The sequence below is a fragment of the Cyanistes caeruleus genome, chromosome 1 (genome assembly GCF_971803275.1).
Source record: "Cyanistes caeruleus chromosome 1, bCyaCae1.hap1.1, whole genome shotgun sequence".
Taxonomy (NCBI): Eukaryota; Metazoa; Chordata; class Aves; order Passeriformes; family Paridae; genus Cyanistes; species Cyanistes caeruleus.
This window is the reverse complement of record NC_141701.1, coordinates 22,291,856-22,304,733: the sequence shown is the minus strand read 5'-3', so window position 1 is coordinate 22,304,733 and position 12,878 is coordinate 22,291,856. Positions and strand designations below refer to the sequence as shown.

At 39.7% G+C, this 12,878-nt stretch overlaps 1 protein-coding gene and 1 long non-coding RNA gene across 9 annotated transcripts in view; one reads left to right on the top strand and one right to left on the bottom strand.

The window, feature by feature from the left end:
- LOC147655369 (uncharacterized) overlaps positions 1-3,045 on the bottom strand; it is a 29,746-nt gene extending 26,701 nt beyond the window's left edge. Inside the window, exon 1 of one of the 2 annotated variants that reach the window (XR_015284712.1) lies at positions 1,959-3,045. This is a non-coding gene — a long non-coding RNA (uncharacterized LOC147655369). The remainder of the gene's footprint in view (positions 1-1,958) is intronic. The other variant, XR_015284711.1, reaches the window with a different exon arrangement.
- Positions 3,042-12,878, top strand: part of VPS13B (vacuolar protein sorting 13 homolog B) — a 418,409-nt gene continuing 408,572 nt past the window's right edge. For 2 of the 7 annotated variants that reach the window (XM_086881651.1, XM_086881618.1), the window contains exons 1-3: positions 3,089-3,248; positions 3,994-4,171; positions 11,580-11,723. In XM_086881651.1, coding sequence (XP_086737777.1) covers positions 4,025-4,171; positions 11,580-11,723 — 291 coding nt within the window. In that variant the 5' untranslated portion in view covers positions 3,089-3,248; positions 3,994-4,024. Of the gene's footprint in view, positions 3,249-3,993; positions 4,172-11,579; positions 11,724-12,878 lie in introns of all 7 variants that reach the window. The other 5 variants (XM_086881610.1, XM_086881633.1, XM_086881628.1 and 2 more) reach the window with 5 other exon arrangements.

Below are 12,878 nucleotides of genomic sequence, written 5' to 3'. Positions count from 1 at the left end.
ATTTTCCTAATTTCTTTAATAAACTCTATTTTCCCCCTTCAGTTTGTATTTCATTGATCACAATTCTTCTGCAGAAAACAGTAAATAGCCTACAGCAACAAGACTGAAGCCAGAAACACATTGATAGACTCTTATCAAGAAAAAAAAGAACTCTGCAGGTAGGTATGTTTCCTGAGGACCTCCTTTCATGGCCATGGCTGGTCATAAGTGATACTGTTTTGTGTACACTTTTTCAGTCTCTAGGTAAACTGTATCTACTTTTGTTAGCTTTTCAGGGATTCACAATTGCTCAAGTTATATGATTGAACAAGATTCACATACCACTTGATTTGCAATTTTAATTATATCTATACTGCATGTTTCACTGAAGTGTTGAAATACAGAATAAATTGGACTAGCTCAAGGAGCTGACATTTCTGGCAGACATGTCCTTGTTGCTGTAGTATGCTCAACTTCATTACTGCACATCACCTGCCTACTACCTGCAAATTCCCCATGTACTCAGCTCACATCCCTCTGTAGATCAGGGACCTTTATAACCCTCTCCAGCTACCCTTGTTTCATGCCACCCATTTATTTCCTTTCCTTCAAAGATTTACTCCTGTGTGATCCCTTCCAATTTTTTCTGGTTTTTTTCCCTACTGTAGGAAATAAATTATTCAGAGTGTCAACATACTTGAACGAGAACTGAGATGGAGGTAGTTATAATGAAATGCTAATAACTGCCAGGAAAATTACAGAGTTGTTCTTAGCTGCTAGGGCTGCCAGGCAGCTGCCAGGAGCACTATGTTTTTCCCCTACTCTTCTTTTCATTTACTGATTTTTCACCAAAATAAGGCGTTGTCCTTCAATTCTGAACTTTCAGAAAACATTCCAGCACTGATTGGATATGTCATTCAAAAGTAATAACATAATGGACAAAGAAACAGAGGAATGTTTTTCTGTTGAAATAAGGGCTTTTGATGCAGGCTTAGGATGTGCTTCAACATTATACTTATCAGTTTCCACATCCCTCTGTTGTGTCAATGCAGCTCTGTGGAAAGGCTATGTTATGAATGAGACTGTTTCCATTAGCATTGATTATTTCTCTGAGCTGGCTTGCAGTGCATACTCTTGGAAAGCATAACCAGTAAAATTCACCACTCCCACCACTCTAGCAGAGGGGCAGAAAGGCATAGCAGTTCTGTAAAGGAATTCTTACAAGAACATTAGTCCTAGAGAAATTGTTTAGAAGCACAACTTTAATTAAAGACCACTGACGCTGTTAAAATCTTCCTGTCCCTCACCTGCCTGCTACCACGTCTTAGCTAAGGTTAACATGCCACAGGTACTGAAGGATGGTTTAACATACACTCAAGTATCAGATGTGGGAGTAGTGACCACTGTAGGAAGAAAAACAGTCCAAGCTGCTTTGACTCTTTGTGAGGTGAAATATAGTCTTATGAGCTGTGATTCATGAGTGAAGATGGCACAGCAAGTGAGGCAATGGTGTATGCAAAATGAGGTTTGATTCATGGTTAACTCAGCATGTGTGTACCAGGGGCAGAACAGACAGGTAATCCAGCAGGAGTGAAGCCTCCAGACCTTGATTAGCTCAGCCAGATTTCAATACATGTACTGCTCTAGGGGTAGGCTCCTACCTGAGCACCTGCTGTTTGGGCTTCACATGCAGTCTCTCAGAAGCTGTATAGTGTTGTTTTTTCTGTTTTGAGCCACATAACTCCACTGCAGATTAAATTCACGGGATTTCAAATATCCAGGAGAAATACAGCCTATTTTCACAGGCTTTCCTTTAAAACTCGAATCAGAGGCCTTAGTAAAAGATTATTCATTATCTACATCAAAGCCATGCCCACAGGCACTGCTTACTGCACTTTTCCCTGACAAAAACGAGCTCAACTCCTTTGCAGATCACCCATATGCCAACATGTCAGCCTGCAAACATTCTATTAACTCACCTTAACAGGGCATTTTCCACATGCCACAAGCAACCCCAAAAGGACTCGGAGCTGCTGGAGATGGCTTTTCTCTATGATCTGGAGAAGGAAGAAGCACTCTGGGCATGCAGAACATCAAGGGTGTTCCTGGATGCCAGGAACTACTCTCACATCTGAAATGGTGAAATTGAGAACCTAAGCAGAGCCTTGCTCTAAAACTAAGCCAGAAAATGTGGACCTTTATTAAGCAGAGTGGGAAAAAGTGTTTGCCAGCACTGGGGTTTGCCCCACACAACCATTGTCAGTTATAACAACACAAACTAAACCGTGGAGCTGGGGCTGGTTGAGGCAGTGGCACATCTCAAGGGTTCACAGTGCTCTGGGCCAGAGCCTGGCATGCCCAAGCTCCTCACGGCAGGGGCTCACACACACCCGGGGAATGGCCGGGCCACTCTGCCCTGGGAGCAGATTGTGTCGAGTGCTGCGTGCAGTTCTGGGCCCCTCAGTTCAGGAAGGACATTGAGGTGCTGGAGAGAGTCCAGAGAAAGGCAATGGAGCTGGTGAAAGGTCTGGAGGACAAATCCTATGAGGAACAGCTGAGGGAGCCGGGGGTGTTTAGCCTGGAGAAAAGGAAGCTCAGGGATGACCTTATCGCTCCCTACAGCTGTCTAGAAGGATGCTGTAGCCAGATGGGAATTGGCACCTCCTCCCAGATAAAAAAGGAGACAACATGAAGATATAGACTCAAGCTGTGACAGAAGGTGTTCTGGATGTTAGAAGAAATTTCTTCACGTAAAGGGTGATTAGAAATGGAATTGACTTCCCAGGGAGGTGGTGCAAACATCGTCCCTGGGGTTGTTTAGGTAACTACTGCAGGAGGAACTCAGTGCCATGGTATAGTTGACATGGTGCTGTTCGGTCACAGGCTGGACTGGATGACCGCGGAAGCCTTCTCCAACCGCACCCATCGCGCATCTCCGGGACTCCGTCATACGGCCCCGCTCTTCATCCGCCTCACGGGGACACCGGGGAAACCCCGCCCCCAGGGCACGTGACCTCCACCGCCCTCAGCGCCACGGCCTGGCCCCGCCCCGCGCTCGCGCCAAGCGCTCGCGCATGCGCCGGAGAACCCGGAAGCGCCCGGTGGAGCCGGGGCGGGAGTTGCTGCCGGAGGCGCTGCGTGCGCGGCGCTCCCGCGGCCCGGCCGGCCCGGGGTGGGCGCGGAGCCTCAGGGCGCTGTGCAGGGCCAGGTAAAGGGGCCCTGAGGGGGCGCGGGGCCGCGGGAGGGACGTGCGAGGATGTGTCCCGAAGGTACGGGCGCGGGGTTCCCGGGTTTGTGGAGGGGTCCGGGTGAAGCCGCGGCGGTGACGGGACGGGGAAAGGTCTCATCAGGACGAGGGGGGTTCGGGGAAGGATGTGGGGAGGGATGGGAGTGATGGCAGACTTTAACGTAACCTCAGCTCGGTTCACGAAGGATGTTGGTTTCTTGGAGTTCAGGCTGGCACGAAACTGGCTGGGTTGTCTTGTACACGGTGCTGAGACCGATGAGGTGCATCTAAGGCGATATTTTAGCGTGGGTTTTTATAAGTCAGAAATTACCCTTTTCTCATGTTTTCAAAGTTTATCCTTCTGATGAGACCAGAAAGGAGTTTTCCTGTCACTTAAATGCTTAAGTGCATGTGAAAAGCATGGTGGACTGCTCGATCACCTTTTCTGTCTGTTTCTTCATTTGTTTGGTTGGCTTTTCTTTTGAACGAGTCAGTTACTAGTTAATATATGTATACATACATATATGAGTATGAATATATATATATACAGATATATATGTGAGTATACATATTATATATATGTGTAAATATAAAAATTCAAAAATGAAAATAAATGTGCTTGCATCTTTCTATATGTTTTTATCTGTATATGTAACTATATGAACCTTTGACTATAAATGATGTTTAGAATTACTTTCATACATTCAAACAACGGGAGTGTTGCATTATTGAAAATTAGACTGGAGATATATAACTTAACATCTCAATTTTTTGTTCCCTTTTTCTAGTGCTTGACCTGTAATACAGAGATCTTCCAGAATGCTGGAGTCCTATGTAACTCCTATTTTGATGAGTTATGTGAATCGCTACATAAAGAACTTGAAGCCTTCAGATCTGCAGTTGTCACTCTGGGGAGGAGATGTTGTGCTTAGTAAACTTGAATTAAAGTTGGATGTACTTGAACAGGTATGTTAGGTTTATAGCAGTTACAGCCCATGTCTTTGGTTTAAAAGAAGTTGGCTGAATTATTTCAGATTGGTGTGCACAGCTAAGTAATAGCTTAGTGCTTGCTGGTTCTCTTCTTATTCAAGTATTTTTTCCCCCTGCATTTAGTTATTCTTGCTTTAATTTCATGCCATTTGTCTAGCAATGAATGGTGATTCTTTACACATTCTGTAAGTTATGGAGTGTGAAGAGACGCTTCTTTGTGGACATGTTTCTTCTTTCAGTAACTATTGTTTTACAGTATGAACATTAATTGAATTGCTTTTCCAGTTATATTTACTAATTACATATAGTAACTAAGTGGAAAGGTCACAAAGTAAAGTGGGATCTCTTTTTAATTATGCATACTAAACCCACTTGTGCTCTTGGTATTGTTTTCTGACTCCAGATTTCATCATTCTAGTTGTATCTAAACTTAAGAATAATTGAGGAATAGATTTGATCATCTGGTTTGTGTGGATTAAATCAGAGACTCAGTGAAACTTAGCCTTAAAACAAGGAGCTTGACCAAGTAAAACACTAGATAGAGCATTTGGAGCCTGCTGTCAATATGAACTGGTAAAGCTTTAGCACAGCGATGGTTTCCTTTTATACTTAGCTGAGTTGATAACTTGAGTGTGTGAGACTGATAATGCTGCTTTCTGTTGTGCATGGAGTAGCAGGGCTTACTTGCTTGGAGTCCTGTGGCCAGATGTAGTCCAACCAAGTTAAAGAACTGAGAAAAATGCAGCAAAGAATGGGGAATTCAGACAATACATCCCTTGAAAGAAGAATAAAATATATAAGTTATGTGTTTTTAATATTGACTAAAATAAGGTGAGACAAGAGAGGGAAAGAATTATTTGGATCTGCATTGAATAAATTGCATGTTGGGAGACTTAGGTTAGATGTGAAATGAAATCTCATTTATGTGTTGGATTATGAGATATTGGAATAGGCTGGAGTGACTGCATGTCTCTATTGGGAGTGCCTTTTAAAATGTGAAAGAAATTAACATATGGTTAATTAGGACTCTTGATCCTGTTCTGGAAGAGGAGACAGTCTTGCAACAGATCTTGTCCTGTTTTCTGTGCTTTTTAAAGAACATTACATGTCTTCCTTCAAGTGTTTCACTGTCTCAGTATTTTCTCTCAAGTCTATTGATTGGTACATCTTGTCCATACAGCTGATGTTCTGTAGCTGAGGTATTCCCCTGTCAGCCTTTTAAAATGTATATGAACAAAAAAGGGTTGATCAAAAAGGAGTTCTGGAGGTCATCTAGTCCAATCTTCTGTTCTGAGCAGGGCTATTGCCAGCATTATGTCAGACCAACTTGTGCTTTCCTTCAGCTGAGTCTTGAAATCTTCTGTCTTGTGAGAAGCTCCTCTCTGGGTAAGCTGCTTCAGAGCTCTCCTGTGCAGAGAGGAAGTTTGTCCTAATAACAAATGATGATTTGGGATGAATATATCAAACTTGTTATGTTGCCTGACACTGTAAGAATTTTGCTGCTCTCACTGGTGGTGTTCCCTTTCTAGTAGTTGCAGTTTGCTAGTAGGTGACCCCTTGCTTCATCTTTGTCTGCCTATGAACTGTGTTCCTAAATATCCAGCCCAACCTGATAATGTCATCTCTCTTGTAGTAGCAAATATTGCCATATGTACCTGTGCTCATCACTTACCAGTTTGAATGGGAATGTGAATATGTGATGGATGCAAAATTTAGCTCAGATTCATTATTATAACATTATTTGGCTGGGTGTTTGTGAAATGTAGTTATCTTCATTTGGCTCTTACTCTTCCGAACTTGTCTGGACCTACAGACTGTATTTAGAGTGTTTTCCTTTTAGTTTTTTTTGTGAAGGAGATGCTGTTTATTTCTGCTCAGCAAAACTCTTTGAGTGAGCAGTATGTAGTAATGCAAAGTCCTAAAGCCCTTGCAGCTGGCAGGAGCTCCCTTGAAAAATTAGTCTCTAAAAATTACCAGTATATATCATTTTAGTTGTTCTCTTCTTGGATGGATTCATGATACCCAAAGTTAGTCCTCTTAACTGCTCTGCTCTTGTAACACTGTTCTATACTGGGTTGTGATCCCCATCCTGATTCCCTGCTCCTTATTTGACATGAACACAGCTTTAATTTCATGCTTCAGGTTCTTAGATACAAATACAGCTCTCCTGGATCTATTTCTCTAGAGCTTTAAACATTTTAAGAGAATTAGATCTGTGGAGTTATACCTGGCTTTTTGGGAATGTTAGCATTCTAACTACCCGGACGAAGCACTTTATAACAGATTTGGGAGCAACTGTGTGCTTCCTGCTCCATGCACTTTAGCTGATATTGGTGCTCCCATGTCATGTTGTGCTGTTATGAGCCACCAAACAGAATCCCAAAGGGCAGATGAGAAAAAGCATAAACTGCAGTTTGTTTTATAGAAGATTTTAATTTATTTTTGTGACCAAGTTGGAACCAATACCTCTTGAAATCAAATGAAATACAGTTGTTAACATGGAAAATTTACTGTATGTGAAGGGAATGTTCCAACAAGACCTGAAAATACTTTGCATTTTTTTTACATATAATTATGTAAGTTTTATGCTCTCATTAAACTAAGCTGAATGTCACTGTAATAACTCTTAGGGCCTGTCCTTCTTTCTATCTCTTTTTTGTACAAACCAGTTCTGTAGTGGAAGTCAAGTATTAGTTTGTACTTGAATCTTCTAGGTACAGTGTAGCTTTTGCATATAATTGTGTCACTCTCTGAATAGCCAGTTGATTGATTTTATAATAATTATCTTTAGTTGAAGATTAAATCTAATAAAATTTTGATATTTTTTCCTATCCTGAATGATTCAATTACTAGAAGACTAAACGTTCCAAGAAATTTTCCATCTGTAAATAATAAGCACATTGTACAAAAACTAGTTCAAGAAAGTAATTTGTAATAAAATGTTGAAACTAATACTTGAAATTTGTTAAATAATGTTTTTAGGAAAAGCGTTTCAAGCATTTTTGTCAGGTTTTGTGTGAAGTCCCCATAGTATCAGAGGTAACAGAACTACTGCTGAACTTGGTAACTAGCTTGTGTGTAGTTTATCTGTTTACACAGTGATGCCAAAAAGATAATGTACATCTTGATCTCTTCTTGCTTCTTGTGTATATTGCCATAATTAGATTTTAGCTGTTTTGCAAATGCAGAAGGGAAAGATTAAGTAGTCTTTGGAAGACAAAGGATACCTTGATCTAAAGATTATTGAATTTTGTTATAGTGTGGATCTTTCCTATCCTACCTAGGCAAGGAAGTTGTATAGAAAGAAACATGAAAAATTTTAATGTACTTAAAATAATTTTAAGGAAATAGGAGCATTGAAATATCCTTATTTTAAATCTCTGTTACATGCCACTGGGTTACTTATGAAATACAGGCTTGACTGTGAAGAAGAGTTAAAAATGATGTGGCGAACAACTACTTGCCTATCACCCCAACTTTTAGAGTAGTCTTGTGTTTTAGAGCAAGGAGAGATGTTAGGCAAAGGGGAATTACTATCATTACTATCAAGACTAGTCTGCAGTCTTACATGTTAGTCAGTTTTTTAAGGGTCAAGCCCAGAATTTTTGTTTTAGTCATATATATTTTTGTGAAAGATTTATATGATTAAACGTAAAATCTAAAATGTGAAGTCTAATTGGTCATGGGTATAGAAGAAATATTAAGGATTTTAAGCAGTACTTAATAAAAGGAGAAAGATTGCATAGGAAACAGGGAGGAATGAAATTTTTTTTTATGTTGTGTTATGAACAAGTTACTTTATTTGGTACAGATTTGTATTGTCTACTGAACAATACAACAGAGTTCTCTGCATTGCTTTATTCTAATTGCCCTAGCTGTAACTAGGACAATGAGTTTCCTTAATGTCAGATGACATTTGTATCTAAATTTCCTTTGAAAAATAACTATCTTCTAAATATGTTGTGCATTTGCTTTTATCACCTTTATTTTGAAATAATTCCTACTTCTGTTTATTTCAATATCTTGCAATTAACTAGACAAAAGTGAGAATGTGTCAAATCCATCCAGCAAATAGTAGAAAAACAGCTTTTCTAGAATGCCTTTTGAAGTAAATACAAGTCAGGATCTAAGTAAACATTGTGGTATTGATGAGTGACAAAAACTTGCAAATCTACAAGTCCAGAATTTATTTCTGTTATTGTTAACAGTAGTAGTTTGCTGCCTTGATCTCTGAAGGCATTGTCTCTTAAGTTTTAATGTATTTTTAGATTGCATGTTTTTTCTATCATGTAGAAAGATCTGTAGCTAAACAGCCTGATATTTGCTTTTCAGTGTCTTAACTAAAACTTTCTGGATGAAAATGTTGTTTGAGACGCTTGTGAGCCTAGGGCTGAATTTTTAGGAGAGGCTTTTGGCTAAAATCCTGAAGTGTAGTAGTGAATGAGATGAAGAAAATACACTTTGTCAAAAAAAATTAACAATTTTCTTTGAACTTGTAATGAGAAAGTCTGAAACTGTCAACTCTTAGGATGAGGACTTGAAATTAGATGTGACTTTGTGTAAGCATGGCTGAAGAAGGAGTTGAGATTTTTTTTAGTATAAGATGGGCGTGTTTTTTTTTAAACTTAATTGATCAGTTTCATTAAGGCCCAAAAACTAATTTACAAACTGAAAGCTGTACTTGGCAAAAAAAAAAAAAATAGCTATAATTTTATGTATTTTCCTCTTCTGAAGATTTTTTTCAGAAAACATACAATTTTTTTCAGTGAGCATGCTATACTCTTAGCTCCTGGATACAGGATAAACTTTTTATAGTACCAGTAGAAAGATTTAGGAGGTATCAGCTGCAGAATGGGGGAAAGTGTTCCTTAAAATCGCTCCTCTTAGCAGCTGCTGTTGCTGTGATGGTGTAGGTATTGGTAAGAATAGTTGACTTGCCTCTAGGCATCCCAAAGACTCTGTCAAGATGCAAACCTGTCATAGGTGTAAATGGTGGTTATTTCAACTCTGAACTTAAGATATGGTAACTACTTAAGGAAATAAAACTTTCTGAGGGGGCTTTCAAAACATCTCACTAAGATTTGATTATATATTAATTATTCATGAATTTATCATGGTATGTATTTATTTAAATATATGTAGGCAAAAAAATTACATGAGCTAGCTTCACAGAAATATTGTATAGGCATACTTGAAGACATTATAATACATATCAAATAGTAAATTCAAAATGCCTTTGTCCCCAGATTTTATTAATGTAGAAGTTCTGTACAGCAGGGATAGTTCTGGGTCAAGCAGTGCAGGAAACAAGGCTTTCTGGATCCACTGATAGATGTTTGTCTGAAATTCCCTAGCAACTTGCCTGCTTGATTTCTGAGTTTCGTGGATCTTCTCTGTGTAACATCTATTCATTCATGGGAATTCTGAGTTGAATGAAATGTATGTACCTAAGCTGAGCCAAGGGGCAAAGGTGCTTAAGCCCTGGCTTGCCAGGATAATTCTGGAGTCTTGAGCAAAGGTTTGTGTTCCTGAGTTTACCAAATACAGCCAAGAACCTGTGTGTGCTGGTCAGGCTCAGAAAGAGTCAGCAGTGCACCCTGGCAGCCCAGAGGACAAACCCCTTCCTGGGGTGCATCAATCTCAGCATCACCAGCCGGTCACAGAGGTGACTGTCCCACTGCACAGCCTCGGTGCGGCCTCACCTTGGGCTCTGTGTGCTGCTCTGGGCCCCACAGCTGAAGAGTGAGGGTAAAGGATGAGAATGTGTCCAAAGGAAGGCAACAAAGGTGATGAAAGGGCTGGAGGCAATGTCCTGCTTGAAGAGACTGAGGTCTTTGGATTTGTTTCATTTGGAGAAAAGGGAGCTGACAGGTGGGTGACCTCACAGCTCTCTACAGCTTCCTGAGGAGGGGACATGGGGAGGGAGGTGCTGAGCTCTTCCCGCTGGTATTCAGGGATAGGATAGGTGGGAATGGTTCAGAGCTGTACCAGGGGAGGCTTAGACTGGACATTAGGAAGCATTCCCTTACTGAGGGTGGTCAAACACTGGAACAGGCTTCCTACAGGAGGTGGATGTCCCAAGCCTGTCAGTGTGTAAGAGGCATTTGGAGAATGCCCTTAATAACATATTTTGCCTTCTAGTCAGCCCTGACTTGGTCAGGCAGTTGAACTATGTGGTCACTGTAGGTTGGCCAAAACTGCTTCCCTGCATCTAAGAGACTTAGCTTCACTTTCTTCTCAACCCGAGAACGTACTACACCTGTAGTTCCCAGCATCTAAGATGATGATGAAAGCACCAGGCTATAAACAGCTTGAAGATGGGTTGTTTTTTCTCCATCAAAGCTTTAAAACTTGATAATAAAATATCAGAATACGAGACTAGAAAGGTGAAAAGATGAAGCATCCCTGAAACCTGAGCATAAGAATACTTAGTATCGAGAATGCTTACTTAAAATTCTAACATATCAAATATTGCTTCTTTATTTTGCAGTAGGCAATTGTTTTCATTATTCCAAATCTTGATTGCTAGTCCTGAGACTGCCTTCTAGCCTTCTGTTGGTTAAGTGACCCTTCTGTTGGTTAAGTGTCGAACTAATTTTTTGTAGAACACCTGTAGCTACTGGGAAATTGCAATACTTTGTATTGTATGTACACCAATTTACTTAATTGGGTCTTTTTAATCTAAACTTTGGCACCCTATTTCCTTCTGAATTGCTGCAAGCAGCAGCTGGTTTGCTGAGGCTGTCCTGCAGAGTTGTAATCTGTGCTGGATGGAGTGCCCAGGCATTTGTTAGAAGCTCTGGACTGATTTGTACAAGTTTTGAAAACAGTGAGACATCTACATTAGACCTTGCTGTGCAGGAATCTGGTTTTGCCAATGAAAAATGTAATAACTTCATATTTACTAAGCAGTTAGATGTGGAAGGGGCAACAATGGCCCAGTCTTAAGAGCTGAGCTCTTAAAACTCTTAAGCACTAAAATGTTTTGAAAGAAATTGCCTTGCTGTGGCATTGTCAATGTTTAATTCCAAATTTGTGCTCTTCACAGTAATACTGATTGCATATCAGTGTATTTATTTTCACGTTGTTTATTTCTACTTGTACCTTGAATAGCAAAACATTTTGCAGTAGCCTCATGTGAGAGAGAGGTGGTTTTAAACTATGTTTTATTATCAAGGACATGGTAATCCAAATCCTTCAAATAGACTAATTGTGACATAATCGTGCAAGTGATTATAAAGGCAAATGTCTTGAGGCGCACTGCTGATTAGGGGAGGGAGAATAACTTTGGACTTGTGTTGTGATAGAACTTTACTATTTTGAGTAAATGTGTCTGGAATTTTGATGTTTCAGTAGTTAATTCTGTGCTCTTTGTTGTTGTTAGGAGCTGAAACTGCCATTTACTTTTTTAAGTGGGCATATTCATGAGCTTCGGATTCATGTGCCATGGACGAAACTGGGATCAGAACCAGTTGTCATCACTATCAATACAATGGAATGCATCTTGAAGTTAAAGGATGGGGCTCAGGTAAGAAGTGTGATGAATGCTTTTCCAACATTGTGAGCTTGAGAATAAGAGCTTCTATAGGTCATCTTCTTGAAAGTCTTCTGAGGAATCTGGCATGTGAAGTTGGGACTTTTTATTCTTTGAGAGGTTAATATTTTTCTTCTTTTAATGGCTAATATCTTCCTTTATGCTTATTTTTAAACTCTTTATTCACTGTAGCTGTGTTCTTGCAGATGTGAAAGCGAGTTAATAGTGCTTTATCCAGTTTTTCCTATGACCAGGGAAGAAATGGATTTCAAGAACCATACAGCATGCTTGAGTGTACTTGGAAGAGTTCTTGTATGTAAGGGTCATCAGGTTTTTTTATTTTAGTTTCATACAAGAATTTGTGCATTAGGCATTTTCATGGGCTCAGGTAAGGTTTCCTTCTGACATAATGAAGCTGAAATATGCAATGCCTCAATTTTTGTTATATGTCTGACTTAGTTAACCAAAAGTACTTGGTTATGTTAATGTTGAACTTGTGGGATTTTTTTAATCAGCATGGTATTTTAATTCTAGAGAGGCTTACAAGTTTGTTTTACTTGTTGGATTTTTTTAAAGCCTTGTTCATATTTTGATTTCAACAGCGCTTCACTTACAATAAGGATCATGCAAACAAAAATTAGTTTGTGAAAAACTGAAGTGTTTGGTAGGATGCTTGATGACCTGTTAACTTTTAACCTCAATAACTAGACAAGGCAGTAAGAACATGGGAAAACACTTTCCTCTTGTTTGATATTTCTTGATACATTGATACAAGAGCTAAGAGGCTTTTTTGCTGAAGTAGAAATCTCTAGTCCTAGCCACCCACCGAGGACATGCTTGCGTTCTGTAGTTAATCTGTGTGCATATGTGGATGTGCATATATACACACCAGCAGCCAGATATTAAGTACTTTTCCAATGTTAAGGTAAGCTTTTGAGACCAGATGTTCTATAAGAAGTGTGTTTTTGGAAGCAGCAAATTGCAACTAATTATGAGTTGCAGAAAAAGATTTGCAGCCCATGACTTTGTGCAACCCAGAACTAATATTTGATATTGGACCTTGCAGATGGCTACTGCTGAAATGATCAGGTTTCCTGCTTTCGTGGTATTTGAAACTTAAACTTTGTGGTGCATACATCAAAAGGTCAA